This window comes from Bos indicus x Bos taurus, chromosome 15 (genome assembly GCF_003369695.1).
Source record: "Bos indicus x Bos taurus breed Angus x Brahman F1 hybrid chromosome 15, Bos_hybrid_MaternalHap_v2.0, whole genome shotgun sequence".
In the NCBI taxonomy this organism is placed as follows: Eukaryota; Metazoa; Chordata; class Mammalia; order Artiodactyla; family Bovidae; genus Bos; species Bos indicus x Bos taurus.
Window position 1 is genome coordinate 35,623,291 of NC_040090.1, and position 25,253 is coordinate 35,648,543.

The following is a 25,253-nucleotide window of genomic DNA, read 5'->3' on the forward strand; positions in this document are numbered from 1 at the left end:
ATACTACAATTATATACAAATATATTCCAGTGTAGCTGGAAGGACGGAAGGAAGAGAGGGAGGAGGAGGGAAGGATGGAAGAAGGGAAGGAGGATCTAAGAGAAGAAAAATAATGGAATGAAAGGGAAGGGGAAGGGAAATAACATAAAGAAGAGACTGACAATTTCAAAGTATTGCAAGGCTGTAGATAAACAAAAATTTTTATACTTTGCTAGTGATAAAGTGTGGCAGCTGTGAAGCTCTGGAGCTGTGCCTGCTTGACACTGCTTGTGGAACGACTGTGAGGACATACGCCACATCCAAGGGCAAAGGAGAAGCCCAAGCAAGACTGTAGGAGGGGTGAAATCACATTTAGAATCAACCCCATACCCGCCAGAGATGCTCAGAGGACTCAAACATACCTTGTGTGCACCAAGACCCAGATTCCCCATAGAGACTGAGACAGAACTGTGTTTGAGCATCTCCTGTGGACGTACTGGTCAGCAGCAGACTGCTACAGGGGCAGGGGCTCTGGGTGCTGTAGACCTGGCTATGGCATAGCCCTTTTGGAGGAGGTCAACATTAACCCCACCATAGAACCACCATAACTTACATAGGACTGGGGAAAGACTCTTGGAGGGCATTAAAAAAAAATGCACCAGGACCCAGTAGAAAGGAGCAGTGACCCCACAAGAGACTGCCCCAGACTCACAGTGAGTGTCCGGGAGTCTCCAGAGGAGGTGTGGGTCATTGGTGGCCTGCTGCAGGGTTTGCGGGCACTGAGTGTAGTAGTGTGTGCAGGGGACATTTTGAAGGAGGTCGCCATTATCTTCATTGAGGTCGCCATTCATGGATGTCGCCAAACCTCCACCATAGTTTGGGCTCAGGTCAAATAACAGGAAGGGAACATTGCCCCGCCCATCAACAGAAAATTGGATTAAAGGTTTACTGAACATGGCTGAGAGGAGCTATTCCATGTTCAAGGTCAGGAGGGGCAACCGTGAGGAGATACCCCTCGTCCAAAGAAAGGAGCAGAGGCTGCACTTTGCTGGGCGGGTCATGGTGGAGAGGTCTGACAGAATGTGGTCCACTGGAGAAGGGAATGGCAAACCACTTCAGTATTCTTGCCTTGAGAACCCTATGAACAGTGTGAAAAGGCAAAATGATAGGATACTGAAAGAGGAAATCCCCAGGTCTGTAGGTGCCCAATATGCTACTGGAGATCAGTGGAGAAATAACTCCAGAAAGAATGAAAGGATGGAGACAAAGCAAAAACAATGCCCAGTTGTGGGTGTGACTGGTGATAGAAGCAAGGTCCGATGCCATAAAGAGCAATATTGCTTGGGAACCTGGAATGTTAGGTCCATGAGTCAGGCGCAAATAGGAAGTGGTCAGATAGGAGATGGCAAGAGTGAATTTCAACATTCTAGGAATCAGAGAACTAAAATGGCCTGGAATGGGTGAATTTAACTCAGGTGACCATTATATCTACTACTGTAGGCAAGAATCCCTTAGAAGAAATGGAGTAGCCATCATGGTCAACAAAAGAGTCCAAAATGCAGTACTTGGATGCAATCTCAAAAATGACAGAATTACCTCTGTTCGTTTCCAAGGCAAACCATTCAATATCACAGTAATCCAAGTCTATGCCCCAACCAGTAACACTGAAGAAGCTGAAGTTGAATGGTTCTATGAAGACTTACAAGACCTTTTAGAACTAACACCCAAAAAAGATGTCCTTTTCATTATAGGGGACTGGAATGCAAAAGTAGGAAGTCAAGAAACACCTGGGGTAACAGGCAAATTTGGCCTTGGAATACAGAATGAAGCAGGGCAAAGGCTAATAGAGTTCTGCGACAAGAATGCACTGGTCATAGCAAACACCCCCCCTTCCAACAACACAAGAGAAGACTCTACACATGGACATTACCAGATGGTCAATATTGAAATCAGATTGATTATATTTTTTGAACTCAAACATGGAAGCCCTATACAGTCAACAAAAACAAGACAGGGAGCTGACTGTGGCACAGATCATGAACTCCTTATTGGCAAATTCAAACTTAAATTGAAGAAAGTAGGGAAATCACTAGACGATTCAGGTATGACCTACATTAAATCCCATATGATTATACAGTGGAAGTGAGAAATAGATTTAAGGGACTAGATTTGATAGAGTGCCTGATGAACTATGGATGGAGACAGGGTGATATTGTACAGGAGACAGGGATCAAGACCATCCCCATGGAAAAGAAATGCAAAAAAGCAAAATGGCTGTCTGAGGAGGCCTTACAAATAGCTGTGGAAAGAAGAAAAGCAAAAAGCAAAGGAGAAAAGGAAAGATATAAGCATCTGAATGCAGAGTTCCAAAGAATACCAAGGAGCGATAAGAAAGCCTTCCTCAGCCATCAATGCAAAGAAATAGAGGAAAACAACAGAATGGTAATGACTAGAGATCTCTTCAAGAAAATTAGAGATACCAAGGGAACATTTCATGCAAAGATGGGCTTGATAAAGGACAGAAATGGTATGAACCTAACAGAAGCAGAAGATATTAAGAAGAGGTGGCCAGAATACACAGAACTGTACAAAAAAGATCTTTATGACCAAGATAATCACGATGGTGTGATCACTCACCTAGAGCCAAACATCCTGGAATGTGAAGTCAAGTGGGCCTTAGAAAGCATCACTACAAACAAAGCTAGTGGAGGTGATGGAATTCCAGTTCAGCTGTTTCAAATCCTGGAAGATGATGCTGTGAAAGTGCTGCACTCAATATGCCAGCAAATTTGGAAAACTCAGCAGTGACCACAGGACTGGAAGATGTTAGTTTTCATTCCAATCCCAAAGAAAGGCAATGCCAAAGAATGCTCAAACTACTGCATAATTGCACTCATCTCACACCCTAGTAAAGTAATGCTCAAAATTCTCCAAGCCAGCCTTTGACAGCACATGACCCATGAACTTCCAGATGTTCAAGCTGTATTTAGAAAAGGCAGGGGAACCAGAGATCAAATTGCCAACATCCGCTGGATCTTCAAAAAAGGCAAAGAGTTCAAAAAAGCATCTATGTCTGCTTTATTGACTATGTCAAAGCCTTTGACTGTGTGGATCACAAGAAACTGGATAATTCTAAAGAAGTTAAGAATACCAGATCACCTGACCTGCCTCTTGAGAGACCTGTATGCAGGTCAAGAAGCAACAGTTAGAACTGGACATGGAACAATAGACTGATTCCAAATAAGGAAAGGAGTATGTCAAGGCTGTATATTGCCACCCTGCTTATTTAACTTCTATGCAGAGTACACCATGAGAAATGCTGGACTGGATGAAGCACAAGCTGGAATCGAGATTGCCAGAAGAAATATCAATAACCTCAGATGTGCAGATGACACCACCCTTATGGCAGAAAGCAAAGAGGAACTAAAGAGCCTCTTGATGACAGTGAGAAAGAAGAGTGAAAAAGTTGGCTTAAAACTCAATATTAAGAAAACCAAAATCATGGAATCTGGTCCCATCACTTCATGGCAAATAGATGGAGAAACAGTAAAAACTGTGACAGATTTTATTTTGGGGGGCTCCAAAATCACTCCTGATGGTGACTGCAGCCATCAAATTGAAAGATGCTTATTCCTTGGAAGAAAAGCTATGACCAACCTAGACAGCGTATTAAAAAGCAAAGACATTACCTTGCCAACAAAGGTCCCTCTAGTCAAAGCTATGGTTTTTCTGACTCTTTGCAACCCCATGGACTGCAGCCTGTCAGGCCCCTCTGTCCATGGGATTCTCCAGGCAAGAACACTAGAGTGGGTTGCCATTTCCTTCTCATCTGGACCCTCTAGCAGGTTCTATAATTTTATACTACCCCACTGTTATTAATTTATCTTCTTTGAATTGGATATGACATGATGGATCTTGAATTTGTCATTTTTCCTCATAAATGGCCTTTATCTCTACCAAAGGCTTGATAGAATTAAAAATGTGTTCCAGGTTGCAGAGCTTCCAAGTAATATAGCATTAGTACCATGGCATGGCAAACCCTTCAGTATCTTTGCCCAAAGAATCCCATGGACAGGTTATGTAACCTGGCAGGTTACAGTCCATGGGGTGGCAAAGAGTCAGACATGACTGAAGGGACTAAGCATGCCCCATTGAAGATGCAAAGAAAAAATTGAGAGCAGAGTGCTTGACTGGGTGTCTAAAATACCATCTTCATTGCACTTATCAGATCAGATCAGATCAGATCAGTCGCTCAGTCGTTTCCGACTCTTTGCGACCCCATGAATCGCAGCACACCAGGCCTCCCTGTCCATCACCAACTCCCGGAGTTCACTGAGACTCACGTCCATCGAGTCAGTGATGCCATCCAGCCATCTCATCCTCTGTCGTCCCCTTCTCCTCTTGCCCCCAATCTCTCCCAGCATCACAGTCTTTTCCAATGAGTCAACTCTTCGCATGAAGTGGCCAAAGTACTGGAGTTTCAGCTTTAGCATCATTCCTTCCAGAGAAATCCCAGGACTGATCTCCATTGCACTTATAGCTGCTAAAAGTATGACTCATATTAAATAAAAGTAGTCCAGAAAGAGCTCTATCCAGCATTTATACAAATAACAGACTATACAGGTCCCTTACTTTGTGTCCTAACAGCTCACTATTAACAATCATTTTGCATCTCTCAGGAGTAACTCCATTTCTTTCCTTTTTCTAAAGACCTTCCCTGTTTCAGGAGTCTAACTCCCCCTCCTAGGATTAACTACCCACTGAAGTCACTTTTACAGAATCTTATTAGGGTTCCTTCTATAACCTCCCCAAACTGTCAATCTCCAATATTCCCAGTTCCAATAGTAAAGCTTTTTTTTTTTTTTTTTTTTTTTGGCTGAATCAACTTAGAAAAGATAAAAACAAAGAGAAAATACAAAGATATTCATTATAGACCCTGACTTTTATTTCATTTGTATTATATTGGACTTATGTCTGGAATTAGAGCTCTCTCGCTCTGTCTTCAGGAGATGAACTGCTGGGACACTGGGCCTTCAGATAGGCAAAAACATGGTTGGCCAGGCATCTAGTGGTACTTGTGGGTCAGAGCATTAGCCACAGCATTTGTCAGCTTTTGCCAGGCAGCCTGCATCTGTGGGGTAAATTCCTTGCTGAAGTGGGTTGCCAAGACAATCAATATCATGTTGCCTAGGAGCTGGGAATAAAAAGAAGATAGTACATAATGAAGAGAAGGTCTCAGGCTGCCCTTCCAGTAAATAGACGCCACATCCATTTCCTTCTTCATAAGAGGTTGAGCGACTTTCATGGCCATGTTCCCACAAAAGTGCATAATTATAGATCTGGCATTGGCTTCAGTGACTCCCAGTCTGAACCCCCACTGTGTTATATCATTCTCCCATTTTCTCTGTCAACTTCCAACCCCAGAGCATTGCTATGGGTACCTTCTCTCCTTTTTTTTAAAAGTAAAATTATAGTGCTGAAAGGGGACTTCATATGCATATTGTATCTTCAGATATTACATACATTCAGATTGTTTGGACATCCATTTGACAAGGAATCCAGCACCTTGTATACAAAAACATTTCATCTTTGCTAGAGATGAGTGAAGGAGGCACAAATCATGAAAAGTTGCTCTTATTTTGCCCTGTTTAGTTCTGGTTCAAAACTCAAAAATCATAAAGAAATGTATTCATCAATTTTCATAGAAAATTTCAGTTTCAAGGCAAGATATTCTTCTGCACTGCTCAGTTTGTATTCTCCAGGCCAAAACATACAGCTCAAGTTTGTTTAGTTTTCTTCACAACATGTTTTCTTTTTTCAGAATTATCAGATGACCAGTGACCTCCACTAGCCATAGAATAATTACTTGGTCTTATCTTTGACCTCTGGAACAACCTATCAAAATCAAGCCTTTCTCTGAAATATTACCTCCAAAAAATATATTTCTATAGCATAAGACTTGAGTCAGTGTTCTCATTATAACCACAGCACAGAAACCTGGATGAAAGCACAAAGCACAGGCTTGCCCAGAACTCACCCTGAAGTTCTCGGGATCCACGTGCAACTTGTCACAGTGCAGCTCACTTAGATCTGCAAAGGTGCCCTTGAGGTCATTCATGTGCTTAATGGCATTTCCAAAGGAGTTCAGCACTTTCCTGCCGTGGACCTTGACCTTGGGGTTGCCCATTATTGCAGACTCAGAGTATAAGTTACCAAAACTGTCAAAGAACCTCTGGGTCCATGGGCAGACGATCAGGAGCCTATGGGATGATTATAGTCACCGAACAGATGAGAAGTCAGAGTATGTAAGAAACCTAACCAGTCCCTCTTTTATGGAACACTTTCAGCCTTTCTACATCCTCTCCTACCTGTGTCCAGTGCTTACCTTGCCAGGTTCTCACCGCCGACCACCTCCACATTCACTTTGGCCCACAGACTAGCAACAGCAGCCTTCTCCTCAGTAGTAAAATGCACCATGGTGTCTGGGAGCTTACTGGTGATCCTAATGGGCCAGAAGCAAGTCTGTGCTGCCTCTTCACTATGTGGCCTTTTATTCCTCATCTCCTGTCCCAAGGTCCTTCCTTCCCCCAATAAAATGAGACTATTGGTCAAAGGTAGGGGGCCACCACCAGGGGTGGGACTTGGGCAAGGGTGGGTCAGCAAGATGGACATTTGTGTCTCTGATAGTGTTACCGGCTCTATCAGGGATACTCCGCTGTTTTCCCCCCTACCCTTTACTGTGCAATTCATATCTCAAGCTCCCCACCACGGCTCCTGAAGTGACCAGCAGGCTGACCATGAAGCATAGCTAGAGTTAGGAAGAGCAACATTTAGAATTCTGTTGAGCACTGTGTCAGGTGTTTATAAGACACTGTTCTGCTGTTCAGCCAGGGTATATTAATAGATGAAGCCACAGCTCTTCTTGGGTTACCAACGCTTCTAAAGCTTATATGGGCTCATACTTTTATAATTCTCATAAACAAGCAAAAATGATCCCAATCCAGCATCAATTTAGAAACAAGATAGGTAAGAACTCGGTAATTTAGAGAATTGAACATCACCCCTTTGTTACTGAGTTCTATCAGTAATATGTGTACTTGTCTGAATAATTTTTTTCACTCTGATTATATGGAAAGTGTCTCTAGCCAGGACATGTATCTATGCATTCATATCAGAGAATACATTATTAAATGTTGGGGAATAGGTGCTTCTATGTTTAATGAAGAAAGTATAAGAATTCATCTTGGCAATGGCTCTGGATGAACTGAGTTGTCTCATGTGCTGGGTCCACACTCCTGGCCGAGTGTGACTTTTCTTCATATCTAATCAGTCAGAGGCAATCATCAATGACAGTACTCCACACACCACTGCCACTGTGATCTAAGGTACTTTGTTCTCATGCATCCAAATAAGCATTTACAAGATTGTCAAAGGCACATTTCTAGTGGGAGAGGGAATGATTCATTTTATTTCAGAATTTATTGCTCCCACATTTTGACCTCCAGAAAGCTGGTTTGTTTCTCCCTGAGATCACTCTTACAAGTATATGTATATATAATAAGAAAATAATTTTCATATGTATTTACAGAGGGACTCTAAAATTTAGAGTTCAACCCAATATATTATATTAATAGCAAAATTTCTACTATTAGAAAATAAATCCTATTTGATATAGTGAGACAATTTTATGGATTCAGCCTTGAAAAGACTTAAATGTAAAATGTGGATAAAAATTTCTGTTTCTGGAAGCTTGTTTACCATGACAGAGTGGATACTCTGTGAGCACTGTTTTATGTGAGCACTTTGGTACAGAGATTAATTTGGATTAATCTCAAAAGAATTTGCTTCAAGAAAATAAGTCAGAGAAATAAAAGAAAAAAGCAGAAACTATGACCACAGCCAAGAACCTCACTTACACTCAGCTGGGGTCTGGCCTGCAGGGTTGGATCTGGGTACTTTCTATCTCTAGCTCTGATGTCCATCTTCATCAGAGTATGTGCCCCTGCAAGGCCCCAGACTCAGGGACTTCTGCAGCTCTGAATGTTGGGGAATACTTCCATCCTTTCAGCAAAGCAGGCAATGATTCTTGAAGTTACCTCTAACTCCTGATTTTCTCTCTCACTTTTTTAGACAGTCCCTCTCTCTGAGCAGTTTACAATGGTCTCTCCTTCTTGAAATGCTGTAGCCAGCCTGCTCACATAGGTCTCCTCATGGCAACAATTAAGTTAAAATTCCCTCCCTGGTGGTCTGGTGGCTAAGATTCTGAACAACCAATGCAGGGCCCCAGGTTCCAACCCTGGTCAGGGAACTAGATCCCACATACCACATTTAAAGATCCTGCATGGTGCAAAGATTAAAGATCCTGCATGGTGCAAAGACTGAAGATCCTGCATGGTGCAAAGATTGAAGATCCTGCCTGCCACAGCTAAGACGTGGCACAACCAAATAAATAAATACAAATAAATATTTAAAAGAAAAAAAAAAAAAAAACAGTCCTGAAAAAAAAAAAAAAAAAAAATTAACCTTCTCAGGCAGCTCTCTTAACTTTAAGCAGATAGTTCTTTAGTAAAGCCCATGGGCAGTTCTTTGGAGTTGACTTCGAAAAGAGGTATCCCCTGCTCTGACCTCCAACCTCTCCCATCCCGAGTCTCTCTTTACAAGGGCTGGGACAAGCCAGCTGCTTTTAGAAAATATGTTCTTAGAATGGAATGACATCCTTGCCTGGACATGGCCATCTTCAGACCTGAGCTAATTTTCCTATAAAGAATCTCCACTTAGGTACTCTACCTCAGAACCTTTGCCTTCACTGAAGTCTTTTTTCAGACCCACTTAAGTGTGTGGTCCTGAGGAGCTCTTGTCCCCTGATACCCTTCCCCTCCCACCTGAATGCCCCTATATCTTTAACTGGAAAAACTCACGTGTATATATTTCTCCCAAGTGTATGTCCCAACCACATCCCTTAGGTGCTCTGTTTTTAATTTTCCTGCAGAAATTTCTACTTCATGCAAAATCTGAATGGTGACCCCCCCAAAATACAGCTCGACATAGAATTTCTAATGTTTCCAAATATGTAAAAGCACATGAGAAAAGCAGACCTGAGGACAAATACTCTGAGAAGAGCTCTTAGCAGCTCTTACTGCTACTGCTATTCTTGTTGTTGTTGTTATTATTATTATTATTAGAACAATAAAATTTTCCTTGGTGACACTCTATTACTGGGCAGGACCCTCAGTGATACTTGAAGGCCAGGGTGTTCACCAGTCCAGTCACCGTCATCTTCAAGGCAGCCTGCACTGGGAGGGTTAATTCTGTATCAAAATGGCTTGCCAGACAATCACTAGCACAATTTCCAGGAGCTGTAGAGGTGAAGAGAGATAACAGATGTGCACAGTGAGCAGAGAGTTCTGGGCTGGCCTCTCTGCTCCCATTTTGAACTGAGTGATATCAACTTCCTGCAAAGCCTGGGGCCTTGCCTTGTCTCTAAGCACAGCTAGTTTGTTCCCCTTGCTAGACTAGGGCTTGACCATGATTTCCCTCCTATATTCCTAGCACGAGCAACTTCACCTTTTGCAGGCATAATAATAAACACTCATAGCTTTATTATTGTACTCACTCCAGCATACATGTTCTAGCTGTTTTCCTCCCCCAGAGACACTTCATCCCACTTCTGGATTTATAGGATGCAAACTTGAAATGGCTGTCTAGAAACAGTTCTGTACAAATGCTCAGCCAATGTATGAGTGTGCTGTATGCTTAGTCAGTCATGTCTGATCTCATGGACTGCAGTCTGCCAGGCTCCTCCCTCCATGGGGATTCTCCAGGCAAGAATACTGAAGTGGGTTGCCAGGCCATCCTTCAACGGGAGCTTCCCAATCCAGGGATGGAACCCAGGTCTCCCACATTGAGGGCGGATGTTTTTTACCATCTGAGCTACCAGGGAAGCCCTAATGTATAAATAGCCTTAGCAATATATTTGTGATCTCTAAGTTCTTTCCTTATACAGAACCAGCATATGTTGTATAGACATTTCTCCTTGGCAAGTTTTTTTCTGCTTCCAGGAGAGGAAAAGTGAAAAATAACAAAGGCACAGTTCCTTTCATACAATTATACTTTCCAGTAGACACTTTCCTCATCCCCATATAGGTTTCTTCTAAAAGTAAACAAAGTCCAAACGAACCCCTCTGGCCTTCTGAAAGCAGTCTTTAGTCCCTATTGCGTTACCTCTTGGTCTTAGTTCAGTCTTCCGGAGTTTCTTTCCTTTCAACCGCAATACTGCCAAACGTTTCACCTCCCACAGCTATCCTTGTTTCCTTACCATCCCTCTGTTTTGGGACTCATCTCTTCTCTTTCCTCTAAACCTGTCTTGCTGATTTCTCAATTCCAGGCTTTGAATTTTCCATTTCCTCACAAAATGACCTTTTATTTCCACTGAAGCTCAATTTCAATAATGATAATATTTGAAATTATCATTTGATATATGATATCAAATATCATATAGCTTCAGTTTCAATTGAAGCTCAGTTTCAATAATGAAAACTATCCTTATAGCTAAATTTTTTTAAAAAGCATTATTATTGAAGACAAAAGATAACATATATTTATGAATACATATACACATATAGTGCAGATAGATAGAGCTTATAGATAACATAAATACTACTGCTAAAAGATAGAAGTTATAGATGCAGTCAATTATTTTTAGAGGAAGAGATAAAGAGAGCTTATGTTCCAATTAGTGAACTAAAGATGTGAGATATATTAATGTATTTAATTCTCTAAAAAATAAACTTAGATAAACATGATCGGTGAATGAGAGCTTAAGGTATTAAGTGATGCATCTCAAATTGCAGAGCTAGCAGGATGCTCAAATTCAAACCAAAGCAGCAGGTTCTAAGGTCTTAGAGCTGGCTCCCCATTAGTACAAATGACAACACAGGGGAAAGGCCAGGCAAGGGTCCTTGATTGTACTCTGAGAAACACATACCATCTCGGGACAGCTGATCAAACATTATGTTTTTTACATTAAATAAAATTATAATGTTTTTTCAAACTTTCATTCCCATGGATCCTTAAATGTACATTCAATAACTATTTGTTGCATGACTTTGTGTTATAATTGTTCTATGTACTGGAGATTTAAGATAGACAAAGAATCTAATTTGGGGGTGGAAGATACAGAAAATGAATAAGTAAACCCATCAACAAATAATTTCAGCTATTATCATTTGTTATGAAGGAAATTAATATCTGGACATAATGAGCTGCTGCTGCTGCTAAGTTGCATCAGTTGTGTCCAACTCTGTGAAACCCCAGAGATGGCAGCCCACCAGGCTCCCCCATCCCTGGGATTCTCCAGCCAAGAACACTGGAGTGGGTTGCCATTTCCTTCTCCAATGCATGAAAGTGAAAAGTGAAACTGAAGTCACTCAGTTGTGTCCAACTCTTAGCGACCCCATGGACTGCAGCCCACCAGGCTCCTCCATCCATGGGATTTTCCAGGCAAGAGTACTGAAGTGGGTCGCCAGTGCCTTCTCCAGGACATAATGAGAGAGGGACACAATCACATCAGAAAAAAGTCTAAGAAGGTCATAGTTGAGGCAGCCCAGAATGAAAAGAAGGAATCTGTCAGTTGAGAGTATTAAGATAGAGGTCCTGAAAGTTGAGATAGTGGCACAAATCTCTAAGTAAAGTAAAACAAACATCTGTTATGCTAGAGATATGAGTGATGGGCTGGTTGATATGTAAATAGTAAAAGTGAGAATGGCAGAAAATACTGTTGTAGAGAAAGCATAAACCTAATAACTTAGAACTTCTCCTCAGTGATAGGGAATAAGAAGTCATTATAGGATTTTAAACCTGGTAATGACAATCTCTAAACCCTCTGGCTCTTAGTTAGGTTAATATTCCCAGATAATTGTGTTATCACATTATTTTTCTCAGCTGACTTTTATGGTCTATCAACAATAATTAGACACCTTTTCATCTATTAAAAAATTGAGCCCTCTAGACCTGAATATATGCATATGTGTGTGTGTGTGTAAATTGTGTTTTTGTTTTCAGTTCAATTGTCCTGAACTGGAAAAATCCAGATCTAAACCTAGATCATTAAGGGAAGAAGAATATATCTTGTTTGCTCCTTCACCATCATCATGCCTGCTGCTGCTGCTGCTAAGTCACTTCAGTCGTGTCCGACTCTGTGCGACCCCATAGACGGCAGCCCACCAGGCTCCCGCGTCCTTGGGATTCTCCAGGTGAGAACACTGGAGTGGATTGCCATTTCCTTCTCCAATGCATGAAAGTGAAAAGTGAAAGTGATATTCAGAGTAAGAATAATAGTTGAGAGGCAAGAAGGATGAAAAAGAGATCAACTGATTTAAAAAAGTACTTTGCTCTCATTCGTTGACTGACTGGATGAGAAGGTTTCATGCCACAGAGAGCCTTTCTTTACTCTATTTAGGGCCATATTAAGAGGTAGTGGGGGACTTTCTTAGTGGTCCTGTGGATAGAAATTCTCCTTACAATGCAGGGGACATGGATTTAATCTCTAGTTGGGCAACAAGGATCCCACCCAGAGACGTAACTACTGAGCTCAAATGATGCAACAAAGATCTCCCAACCATTACTAAGATCCAATGCACTCAAATAAATAAATAGGTAAGGGAGCACAGACAGACCAGTGTGTTGACAGTCTGCAAAAAGGTAATCACTGGTCTTTTAGCCGCATTGTGAAGACAAAAGGCCAAATTCAAAAGTAATTCACAGGACATATTGACTCATTTGAAAAGACCCGGATGCCGGGAAAGATTGAAGGCAGGAGGAGAAGGGGACCACAGAGGATGAGATGGTCAGATGGCATCACCGACTCAATGCACATGAGTAAGTAAACTCCAGGACTTGGTGATGAACAGGGAGTCCTGGCATGCTGCAGTCCATGGGGTCGCAAAGAGGCAGACACAACTGAGCGACTGAACTGAACTGAACTGAACTGACTGTAGTTAATGTATGGAAATAATGAAATGAATGCCTCATACAGTTAAATTTGCCAGTCCTCAAGAGGACAGTTTGACTCAAAGCCTGGAGCTCATGATTCCCTGAGCAATCTGGCAGTGACATTCTCAAGAATAATTCAGTTAATGCTTCTCTTGTATGACGTCTCCAGGTCATTGCAGGCCTCTTCTTGGTAGAGCCAGGCTGTGAGTTTTCTCAACTGCTGCCACCCCCTTCCTTCTCATCCACCCCAGTCAATCAGAAAATATGTCCTATTCACTCTCCCCTTCTTCATCCTTCACTTTTTGCAGACCTCCTTGATCTTTCAGGGCTTCCCCAGAGGTCAGCGGTAAAGAATCTGCCTGCCAAGAAGGAGATGCAAGTTCCAGCAGTGGATCAGCAAGATCTTCTGGAGAGGAAATGGCAACGAGCTCCAGCATTCTTGCCAGGAAAATCCCATGGATAGAAGAGCCTAGTGGGCTATAGTCCAAACAGTCACAAAAAGTCAGACACAAATAAACACACCGCTCTTCTTGGATTGAGTCCATTATATCTCTTCTCCTCAATTAGCATCCATGTCTAGTCTGCAATTTTCAATTCATTTTGTGTGAATTAAGCAGATTATTTGCCTCTCCAAATCCTACTCCTTGAGTCATTTAAAGTTAAGAATATTTATTGCTTATTCTTACTACTATCAAGGTAATAACATATTTTTATCTTCAAAACCTTATATTATCTAGTCTTTCCTAATCCTCCACCTATGTCTTACTTTCTCTTCCACCTCCAGAGAGCCATTTTCATGCACATTGCCAAGTTCTGGCTGGCTAATTTTAAACTATGAGACTTAGTTATTATCTTATCTCCTACACGAAGTCTTGGTCATCCCCCTGCTTGTCCGAATTCATACACTACCCTAGCTCTAATTTTACTTTAGTACACATTACATTCAATGAGAATATGATGTACAATGATTTCAAGTGTCTTAGCCTTGGCTTTGTAAGGAGACAGTGGAATCCTTCAGAAAAGGGTAAGCTATTGCTGGTTCATGGAGATTTTTTGAAAATTCTCAGCCACCCTTCAACTGATCTTCTTATCTCCAATTCAGTCTCATAAGATATATGATAACTTAGTTGACTCAAAATGTATGTTGGAGCAAACTGAAAAAGTAACCGGAGTCTAGATGATAAATCCCTACAAAGCTTTTGTTTTTTCCTGCAAACTCTGTGGCATGCACTATAAATCTATTTTGTTTTCTCTCAGACACCACTTAGTACATCTGCCTTCCTGCTACAGGAAGTTTTTGCCCCACTGCCCTGTGGCAGTCAGACCGCAACCACTAAAATAAACATTTTCAACCACAGAAAACTTTCTCCACCTTAACTTTCTCCCAATAACCCTAAATCCTACCAGAATGTCTGTCTTCCACTGATGAGTTTCCCAATGCTTTTCAAAGGACTGTTACTTCTTCCTATGTCTCTCCCCATCCTTCAGCTAATGAACTGTTTCTCCTTTAGCACAAAATGAAATGATAGAGAAGAGACAATGTTAATTTTTGATCCCTGAATAGAATGTACTTTGTTAGACAGAAGCTGGGCTCTCAAGGTCAAACCCCAGTCCCCAAGGGCAGAAGGAAGGCACTGGGGACACAAAATGGTGAATTGAAAAGAGGATTCAGTGGTATTTGTGGGCCAGAGCAGTGGCAACACCAGAAGCAACACCAGCTTCTGCCAGGCAGCCTGCATGTCAGGGGTGAATTCTCTGCCAGAGTGAGTAGCCAGAACAATGACAATCACATCGCCCAGGAGCTATTGGATGAGAGACAGAATGACAATTATGTATGCCAAGTAGAAGTTTCCTAAAAGAGTTGCAGAAAATAATGGCTTAGTACCTACACTCACTCCCAAGTCCACATCTTAAACTGTTCCATAAGTTGTACCTATACAATAAACTCGTATGAGCTTGTCCTTCAATTTAATTTAAATTCTATGAGCCCTCCATTCAATATTTTTCTACCTACAGGCCCTGCCTCTCTCCTATTTCACTATTTTTATTTGCCTCTCTCCCTCCCTCTAATTTTTATATTCATAGGATTTCAGGGTTTCATAGGTTCCTAGAATGAGTTTAGTAAAGCCTCCAACCAATGCAACAATATGCCTCCACTTAGTCACAACACTGTGGGTAATTTAATAGAGAATTGATCTATTTTTCTTTGAGATGAATGGTCTAAAAATTATTCTCCCAAATATTTTCCTAACTTCAGTCATCAAGAATCACATAAGATACTTCTCCTTCCTTGAGATTGGACTTCATCTATCAAAAGTCAGATTTTATTTCTCCTTGAGCAAATATGCTACTCTTTGATATTTTCTGGGGGTAGATACATCCAGTTCTGACAGAAGTTTCTGAAAATTTTTAAACAAACTTAAGGCTGTTCACTGTGACACTAAAGGTAAAGAACCTGCCTGCCAATGCAGGAGATGTAAGAAATACAGATTTGATCCCTGGGTTGGGAAGATCCCCTAGAAAAAGAAATGGCAACACATTTCTGTATTCTTGCCTGGAGAATCCCACGGACAGAGGAGCCTGGTGGGTTACAGCCATGGGGTCACAAAGAATCTGACACCTGAAGCAACTTAGCATGCATGCACAGTAAGGCTGCTCATAGCTCTTTATGTCACTAGTCCCGAATCAAGGTGGGTTCGGTATGCCCACTGGAAGTCTGTCCTCCTAACACCTAGTTTGATCTACGATTTCTGAGATCTTTGCTAGTCTTTCCAATCAAACACTCAACTCCCATTATTACTGCAAAGTAAAAAGCCACAGGGAACACACGAACACTTCCTAAACTCACCCTGAAGTTCTCAGGATCCCCGTGCAACTTGTCACAGTGTAACTCACTTAGCTTAGCAAAGGCACATTTGAGGTTGTCCGAATTCTTCATAGCTTCTCCAAAGGAGGTCAGCACCTTCTTGCCGTGGGCCTTGACCTTGGGGTTTCCCATTATGGCAGAGGCAGAAGACAGGTTGCCAAAGCTGTCAAAGAATCTCTGGGTCCAGGGGTAGAAGACCAGTAGCCTATGAGATGGAAATAGCAGATGGAAAATCAGTGACTTGAAAATTTTTTCAGAATTTGCTGATCAATTTGCCAGGCTCATATTCACCATTGTCCCCCATGAAGGCCACTTCCTACCTGCCCAGAGCCTCGCCTCCAGCCTCTTCCATATTCATTTTGCCCCACAGGTCAGTGATAGCAGCCTTCTCCTCGCCAGTAAAATGCACCATGATGTCAAGTCGTGGAGCCTACAGGTGATCACAGAAGCATCAAAAGCAAGTCTGTGCTGCTGTTGGATGCTGTTGCCTTTATTCTTTACTGCTGAACTTCTGCCCCCTTGCTCCTGCTTGTCCTTTCAGTCATTGGTCAAGGTTAGGCTGTGTCCCTCAGGCATGGAGTAAGAACAGCTGATGGTCAGCAAGGAAGATGTATATTGAGTGTATGATAACGTGTTGGTTCCTGAGACACCTTCCTTTGTTATGTCCTCCTCCATATTTTCCACTCACTCCCCATTTTCGCTCTCAGCTCTTCCCATGTCATCCTCCACGATGGCATCCATCTCTCCCATTCTCCTTCTCCCAGAATGACTCATGGAGTGTAGCTAAGCACCAGACAAGGAAGGAGTTCTATTCAAACCATTTTAGTATTGGTTAAAGATGGTGAGATGGTGACAAAGACAAAAACATGCTCAAGATAAAAAATACAATCATAGACAAGAAACTCAAATCAGTTCTAGCTCTCTTGAGGAGTGAATTATAAACAAGCTCTGGATTTTAGTTTTCCAAGGGAGAATAAAAAATAAAAAAAAAAACAAAACACATATTTATGGTTACTTCAGGAAGCTGAGTTGAAATGCAAGGAATCTACAATAGAACTAAGAGCTCAATCCCAAATTAAAATATCCAAAGGTTATTTCATAGAGAGAACAGGCAGAATAAGCTTACATCCTGTGCTTCCAGGGAACTCTGTTAATTGCTCTGTGACAACAAGAGAAATTGTCCACTCTGGAGATATTGCCCTGAGTTTTCTTCTTGATTTTCTCTTCTTATTGATACCAGTGAGGCAGCTAAGAAGTCTGAAATTATTTAATACTAGGACTTGTGATCACAATGAGGAATAAATGAATTGATATGAGAGGCTAGGTGTTGGAGTATGTTCAATGTTTTTTGAAGCCATCAGTGATGGAGACTTCAAATTTCTCTAGTGTCTTTGTTTTGTTTTGTATTTTGATGTCCCTGTTGTCTGTAGGCTCCCCTAAGAACATATCATCATCAAATAGAGTCTGTACCTTACAACTTTTTCATCTGCAACCCACTGTTATTTTACTGGAGTCCTGTTGATATGATGGTAAGGAATGGGTCGGGGGGGAGAAGCAGCCCATAACTGTGTAATTAAAAATCAGCCTTTGGTGGATCAGTTTTCCTGGGCTGTGACCTTTACAAGTATTTCTAAGGTTCCCCCTCCCTTAAGAAAAATTAAAAAGACACCCTAGGATAGACTACTTAACCTCAGTTAGCTCAGTTGCTCAGGCATGTCCTACTCTTTGCAACCCCATGGCCTGCAGGATGCCAGGCTTCCTTGACCATCACCAACTCCTGGAGCATACTCAAACTCATATCCATCTGTCAGTGATGCCATCCAACCATCTCATCCTCTGTTGTCCCCTTCTCCTCCTACCTTCAATCTTTCCCAGCATCAGGGTCTTTTCCAATGAGTTGACTCTTTGCATCAAGTGGTCGAAGTATTGGAGTTTAAGCTTCAGCATCAGTCCTTCCAATGAATATTCAGGACTGATTTTCTTTATGATTGACCGGTTTGATCTCCTTGCAGCCCAAGGGACTTTCAAGAGTCTTCTCCAACACCACAATTCAAAGCATCAATTCTTAATACTCAGCTTTTTTTATAGTCCAACTCTCACATCCATACATGACTACTACAAAAACCATAGCTTTGACTAGATGGATCCTTGTTAGTAAAGTAATGTCTCTACTTTTTAACATGCTGTCTAGGTTCATCATAGCTTTTCTTCCAAGGAGCAAGGGTCTTTTAATTTCATGGCTGCTGTCACCATTGGCAGTGATTTTGGAGCCCAACAAAACAAAGTCTCACACTGTTTCCATTTTTTCCCCGTCTATTTGCCATGAAATGATGGGACCGGATGCCATGATCTTAGTTTTCTGAATATTGAGTTTTAAGCCAACTTTTTCACTCTCCTCTTTCACTTTCAGCAAGAGGCTCTTTAGTTCTTTACTTTCTGTCATAAGGGTGGTGTCATCTTCATATCTGAGGTTATTGATATTTCTTCCAGCAGCCTTGATTCTAGCTTGTGCTTCATCCAGCCTGGCAGTTCACATGATGTACTCTGCATAAGTTAAATAAGCAGAGAGAGTATACAGCCTTGATGTACTCCTTTCCTGATTTGGAACCAGTCAGCTGTTCCATGTCCAGTTCTAACTGTTGCTTCTTGACCTGCATACAGATTTCTCAGGAGGCAGGTCAGGTGGCCTTTTATTCCCATCTCTTGAATAATATTCCACAGTTTGTTGTGACCCACACAGTCAAAGGCTTTGGTGTAGTCAATAAAGCAAAATAGATACTCTTCTGGAACTTTCTTGCTTTTTCGATGATCCAGCGGATGTTGGCAATTTAATCTCTGGTTCCTCTGCCTTTTCTAAATCCAACTTAAATATCTGGGAGCTCACAGTTCATGCACTGTTGAAGCCTGGCTTGGAGAATTTTAGTTTGCTAACATGTGAGAGAGTGTAACTGAGCGGTAGTTTGAACATTCTTTGGCATTGCCTTTCTTTGGGATTGGAAGGAAAACTGACCTTTTCCAGTCCTGTGGCCACTGCTGAGTTTTCCACATTTCCTGTCATACTGAGTGCAGCACTGTCACAACATCATGTTTTAGGATTTGAAATAGCTCAAACCTAGGATGACACAATTCTAGGTAAAGAGAGTAGATATTTTATCACTGAAATAGAAGCCCAATGAAAGGACAAGAAATGTCTGTCTACATTGTGAAGAATAGCCCTTGTGTGAATAAGAGTATTTTTTTTTTCTATATTTGGTTTGCAATGTTATGCTAGTTTCAGGTGTTCCGCAAAGTGATTCAGTTACAGTAAACCCCTATATATGAACCTTCAAGTTGCAAACTTTCAAAGATGTGGCCATGTGTTCCATCAACTTCAGGTGTGAGTGAAATTGCAGCTTGCTCTCCATCTCCTATTGCTGATGCTTCTCCAGCTCTACCATCTCCCACCTCTTCTCCCTCCTCCAGCCAGTAACTCTTCTTGCCTGTTCACTCAATGCCAGCCCCTGTATGCCAGCTGCTGTGCTGTACTATGGTAGTTTTCAAGATGGTATACTTTAAGATCAAAAATGTTGTCTTTATTTTTTGTATTTGTTTTTTATGTTATTTATGTAAAAAATATTGTAAACACATTACGTACTGTACTATATGTCTGCTTATATTAGCTGATGATGTCAATTGACTGAGTGCATGCTCAATCATGCCCAACTCCTTACAACCCTATGGACTGTAACCTGCCAAGTTCCTCTGTCCATGAGATTTTCCAGGCAAGAATATTGGAGTGGGGTGCCGTTTCCTTTTCCAGGGGATCTTTCTAACCCAGGGATTGAACCCATGTCTCTTTCATCTCCTGGATTGCATGTGGATTCTTTACAGCTTGAGCCACCAGGAAAGCCTTGTTAGTTTTGTACCTAGGCTAACTTTGTTGGACCTAGGATTGGACCTTCAGAATTGAACTCATTCAGACAGAGGGGACTTAATGTTTATATATATATATTTCAGATTATTTTCCCTTATGGTCTCTTACAAAATATTGCATATAGTTCCCTGTGCTATGAGTAAGTTCATCTATTTAATATATAGTAGTGTGTTTATATTAATCCCAAGCTTCTAATTTATCCCTTGCTCACTTCTCCCCTTTGGTAACCAAAAGTTTATTGTCTGCAGGTCTATTACTCTTTTGTATATAAGTTCATTTGTATCATCTTTTGTTGGGGGGCTTCCCTGGTGGCACAGTGGTAAACAATCTACCTGCCAGTGCAGGAGATATAAGTTTGATCCCTCGGGCAGGAAGAGCTCCTGGAGAAGGAAATGACAACCCACACTTGCCTGGGGAATCCCAAGGACAGGAGAGTCTGGCGGGCTACAGTCCATAGTCATGTCCTGACTCTTTGCGACCCCATGGACTGAAGCCTACAAGGCTCCTCCATGCATAGTATTTTCCAGGCCAGAGTACTGGAGTGGGTTGAAGAATCAGACACAACTTAATGAGTAAAGGACAACAATAGTACACACACACACACACACACACATATCTTCTTTATCCATTCATCTGTTGATAGACATTTAGATTACTTGTCTATTATTGTAAATAATGCTACTTCAAACATAGCGGTGCATGTAATTTTTTGAATTACATTTGATATATTAATTTGTAGACTTAAGGCTCTAGGATTCCAAGGCAAATTTCTATAGATCCACAGTATGAGGACAGTGATTCTTTCCTTAGACCTTGGATATGAGGATCAGACATTGTCAAAGTCCAGGGAATAAGAATCAGATTCTATAAGACCAAGAGTTGAGGAAAGAAACCCCACCTGAAGCAGACAGTTTGAGTACATCCCATTCTCTTTCCAGAGTGTGGACACCAGTCTTCTCTTAAATTCAGGATGTGAGGCTGGTCCCTCTCCTTCTCCCTCATACCCACTTCAGGGCTCTATATCCTTCTCTGGAAACTGCCTTTGGGAACAGAACTGGCTTGTCTCCAGGGATCTAATCCATTTCTTGCTTTCTTATTACTAAAGGTTGTGGAAAAGGGCTTTAAGAAAGGTTATAGGGTTGAAATGTCTATAGCTTGGTAAAGGCTTATGAATTCTGATTCTGAAGTCACATAGCCTGAATAGAGTTTCATTTTTACTTAGGTGCTTGCTGATTCAAGCTATTATCTCAGCTGCCCATTTTGAAATATTTTACATATGTCTCCTATGAAATACCATCATTATTGTCTCTTTTTCCCAGATGAAAAACCCAAAGTTTAGAGAGATAAGTGATATGATTATCCATGATACATCAGAAAGATTAAATGGTCAGAAAAAACTGAGATTATTCATTTATTGCCTATAAGTTAAAATAAATAAAATAAAAATATTATTTCTAAAGGTATTTAAATAAAAAGGACTTTTAAAATGAAATATCAATAACTTCAGATATGTAGATGACACCACCCTTATGGCAGAAAGTGAAGAAGAACTAAAGAGCCTCTTGATGAAAATGAAAAAGGAGAGTGAAAAAGTTGGCTTAGAGCTCAACACACATCCAGAAAACTAAGATCATGGCACCTGGTCCCATCACTTCATGGGAAATAGATGGGGAAACAGTGGCTGACTTTATTTTTCTGGGCTCCAAAATCACTGCAGATGGTGATTGCAGCCATGAAATTAAAACATACTTGCTCCTTGGAAGGAAAGTTATGACTAACCTAGACAGCATAGTAAAAAGCAGAGACAATACTTTGCCAACAAAGGTCTGTCTAGTCAAGGCAATGGTTTTTCCAGTGGTCATGTATAGATGTGAGAGTTGGACTATAAAGAAAGCTGAGCACCAAAGAATTGATGCTTTTGAACTGTGGTGTTGGAGAAGACTCTTGAGAGTCCCTTGGACTGCAAGGAGATCCAACCAGTCCATCCTAAAGGAAATCAGTCCTGGGTGTTCACTGGAGGGAATGATGTTGAAGCTGAAGCTCCAATACTTTGGCCACCTGATGCAAAGAGCTGACTCATTTGAAAAGACCCTGATGCTGGGAAACACTGAGGGCAGGAGGAGAAGGGGACGACAGAGGATGAGATGGTTGGATGGCATCACCAACACAATGGACATGGGTTTGGGTGGACTCCAGGAGTTGGTGATGGACAGGGAGGCCTGGCGTGCTTCGATTCATGGGGTCGCAAAGAGTCAGACATGACTGAGCAACTGAACTGAACTGAACGGCCTGTAAGTTAAAATTGATAAAATAAAAATATTACATCTGCTGCTGCTGCTGCTAAGTCGCTTCAGTCATGTCCAACTCTGTTGAACCCCACAGACAAGAGCCCACCAGGCTTCCCTGTCCTTGGGATTCTTCAGGCAAGAACGCTGGAGTGGGTTGCCATTTCCTTCTCCAATGCATGAAAGTGAAAAGTGAAAGTGAAGTCGCTCAGTTGTGTCTGACTCTTAGGGACCCCCTGGACTGCAGCCTACCTGGCTCCTCCGCCCATGGGATTTTCCAGACAACAGTACTGGACTGGATTGCCATTGCCTTCTCCGATATTATATCTAAAGATATTTAAATAAAAAGGACTTTTTAAAAGAAATTTTAAAATTTGACAAAGATTGCTCTTGCCTCTTTTGTCTCTTTTGTACTTTGGTAAACTCTCTTCAGGATTCTAAGAAATATAAGATGCCTCTTTTTAGCAAGGAAAAGTAAAATATTTTATTAAACCTTGCTAGCTAAATATGACATATACTAATCCTTTAAGTCAAATAATGTATTATCCTTAGGTGCTATTAGCATGGAGAATTATATACATTATAAAGTGTTAAGAGATAAAAATAGATCTTTGATTCTACTACATTTTTTCATACTATTAGCTGAGAAAAAAAAGTACTTTAGAAGGTACTCTTCATCACAAATATGTTTTTTTATTTTCAATTTTAAAATTGGAAAATTATGAACAGGGTTTATAAACCACTGAAGATACAAAAAAGGCTACTTAGTATTCTTGATTAGAGAGGCTATAAATTAGCCTGCTTTCATTATAATCTGAATTTATCTTTATAATCGTAGAAATAGGTGGAAGGTGAAGTCGCTCAGTCATGTCCGACTCTTTGCGACCCCATGGACTGTAGCCTACCAAGTTTCTCAGTCCATGGGATTCTCCAGGCAAGAATACTGGAGTGGGTTGCCATTTCCTTCTCCAGGGGATCTTCCCGACCCAGGGATCAAACCCAGGTCTCCCGCATTGGAGGCAGACGCTTTAACCTCTGAGCCACCAGGGAAGCTAGACAAGATCAAAATTCCTATTAAGTATTACATTAGCCTAGAAAAAACTGGATACCACTGTGCTTAATCTCTCAGTCCCGTTTGACTGTTTGCAATCCCATGGACTGCAGCCTACCAGGGTCCTCCATCCATGGGGATTCTCCAGGCAAGAATACTGGTGTGGATTGCCATTTCCTTCTCCAGAGGATCTCCCCAACCCAGGGATTGAACCCAGGTCTCCTGCATTGTAGGCGGATTCTTTACTGTTTGAGCTACCAGGGAAGCCCCTGGGTACACTAGTAGCTGGAAATTGTAATGGCTGCCAGGCGGGAAGCCAATGAATATCTTTTGCTGTATTAATAATTCCAATGAACTAGATAATAGGCACAACTACTAGCCGGGCAACAATCCTGCTTTGTAAACACAGGGCCTCTGCATCAGCTCTCACAAAGATTGAAGGTGACTCTGAACCCCAGCTGGGTCCATTCCTAGAGGGATTTCTTTATGTTGTTGGCTGAGAGTACAGACATTGATTGTTTGAAGGACCTCTGGGCCCACTGTGACTTAGGCATAGCCTGAGAATGTTAATTAAGCAAGAGGAATCTTTACTAGGAAGAGGGAATGGAAAATCAAAACCAGCCAGTCATTGCACACTTGTCTACATAATGAACTTTGAAGGTTAAAGCTGGAATGTGGCAACTTAGAAAAGTCATAAACTTCTCATTTTCCCATTTTATAACTTTACTTTCTTGGCTTCATTGATTTTTTTTTTTTTTTTACATTAGGCAAAAGTGAAAGAAAGTGAAAATCGCTCATTTGTGTCCAAATCTTTGAGTCCCCATGGACTCTTTGCATCCATGGATTTCTCCAGGCCTGAATACCGGAGTGGGTAGCCTTTCCCTTCTCCAGGGAATCTTCCCAACCCAGGGATTAAACCCAGGTCTCCTGCACTGCAGGCAGTCTTTACCAATTGAGCTATGAGGCAAGCCTGTTGCTTTCATTTATTTTTATGATTAAATTTTTGAGAAATTCCAGGGGTTTTATGTCCAGTTTAAATACTATTACCTAATGTAGTCTATGAACTAAGACATAGCATGGCACTTGAAAAAAAAATCTACACATAACTGAAACAGGATAGATTTGAAGTTTAGTAACTAAGCAGGGCTTCAATGGAAGCAGTGATGCTTATATTTAGATCTTACCCATTAATAAGATCTTCTACTATGAGAAATTATGAGAAACAAAGAGCCTTTGTATTATATGGTCTAGTGAGGGCAGTTAGCAATTGCTCCTCTCCCAAGCCCCTTTCCATGCCGTGCCATGCTATGCCACTTTAGTCATGTCTAGCTCTGTGGGACCTTATGGACTGTAGCCTGCCAGGCTCCTCTGTCCATGGGGTTCTCCAAGCAAGAATACTGGAGTGAGTCCCATGCCCTCCTCCAGGGGATCTTCCGACCCAGGGATCAAACCTGTACCTCTTAAGTCTCCTTCATTGGCAGGAGGGTTCTTTACCACTAGCACCACAGGGGAAGGCCCAACCCCCTTTCAAACTTTGCTAATTCTAGCCCCAGAAAGACTCTTTCTGAAACCAAATTTTCACAGACCCTATCTTACTGAGTCTGAGGTATCTCTGAGGGAAAGGCAAGTTTCTTAGTTTCCTAGACCAACAAGCTACTGTAGCCCTGCTTTCTCCTCTAGCCCATTCAGGCCTTAGTGCCACCAATTATTTCCTGTACCTGTTTCATTTAGTTTTTTTTTTTCTTTCCCGTTCCTTTATTCTTCTCCTTCTTCTTTTTCCTCCTCCTAACCCTCCCCTTCTCCTTCTTATTTTTTGTCTTATTCTTCTCCTCCATCTCCTATTTCTTCTATGTGTTCACATGCTTTCTGGGGCTCATAAGGGGGTGGGGCATTTATTTTATTTTGGTGTGTTTTTAATTAACAGAGACAGACAGATCCAGTGGTTTTCTTCTTCTGTGTACCTGGGCTGGAGATAGCTTAGTGGATCAGGAAGTGTGAACCTAGATAAGGGTTCAGGAGTACACAGAGCTGTGGCAAAGGAGAGGACTAGCTCAAGACAATGAAAGCCAGGGTACTTCTCCTACTGCTTTCAAAGACTCTGTCCTTAGTCTCCATGCAAGTAGATAAGTGAAAGAGATTATGGGTTTGTGCTTGGGGGTCTTGCATGGT

The 25,253-nt window shown here is 41.5% G+C and overlaps 1 protein-coding gene and 1 pseudogene across 1 annotated transcript; both read right to left on the minus strand.

Annotated features, from left to right (window-relative positions):
* Positions 1-4,960: 4,960 nt before the first annotated feature.
* LOC113905581 (hemoglobin subunit epsilon-2) lies at positions 4,961-6,474 on the minus strand. The gene is made up of 3 exons (XM_027563091.1): positions 6,365-6,474; positions 6,017-6,239; positions 4,961-5,173 (listed from the first exon to the last, which is right to left on the minus strand). Exons 1-3 carry the CDS (start codon positions 6,454-6,456, stop codon positions 5,045-5,047), a joined length of 444 nt encoding a protein of 147 aa, XP_027418892.1. The 5' UTR covers positions 6,457-6,474; the 3' UTR covers positions 4,961-5,044.
* Positions 6,475-14,637: 8,163 nt separating this feature from the next.
* Positions 14,638-16,247, minus strand: LOC113905584 (annotated as a pseudogene).
* Positions 16,248-25,253: the final 9,006 nt, after the last annotated feature.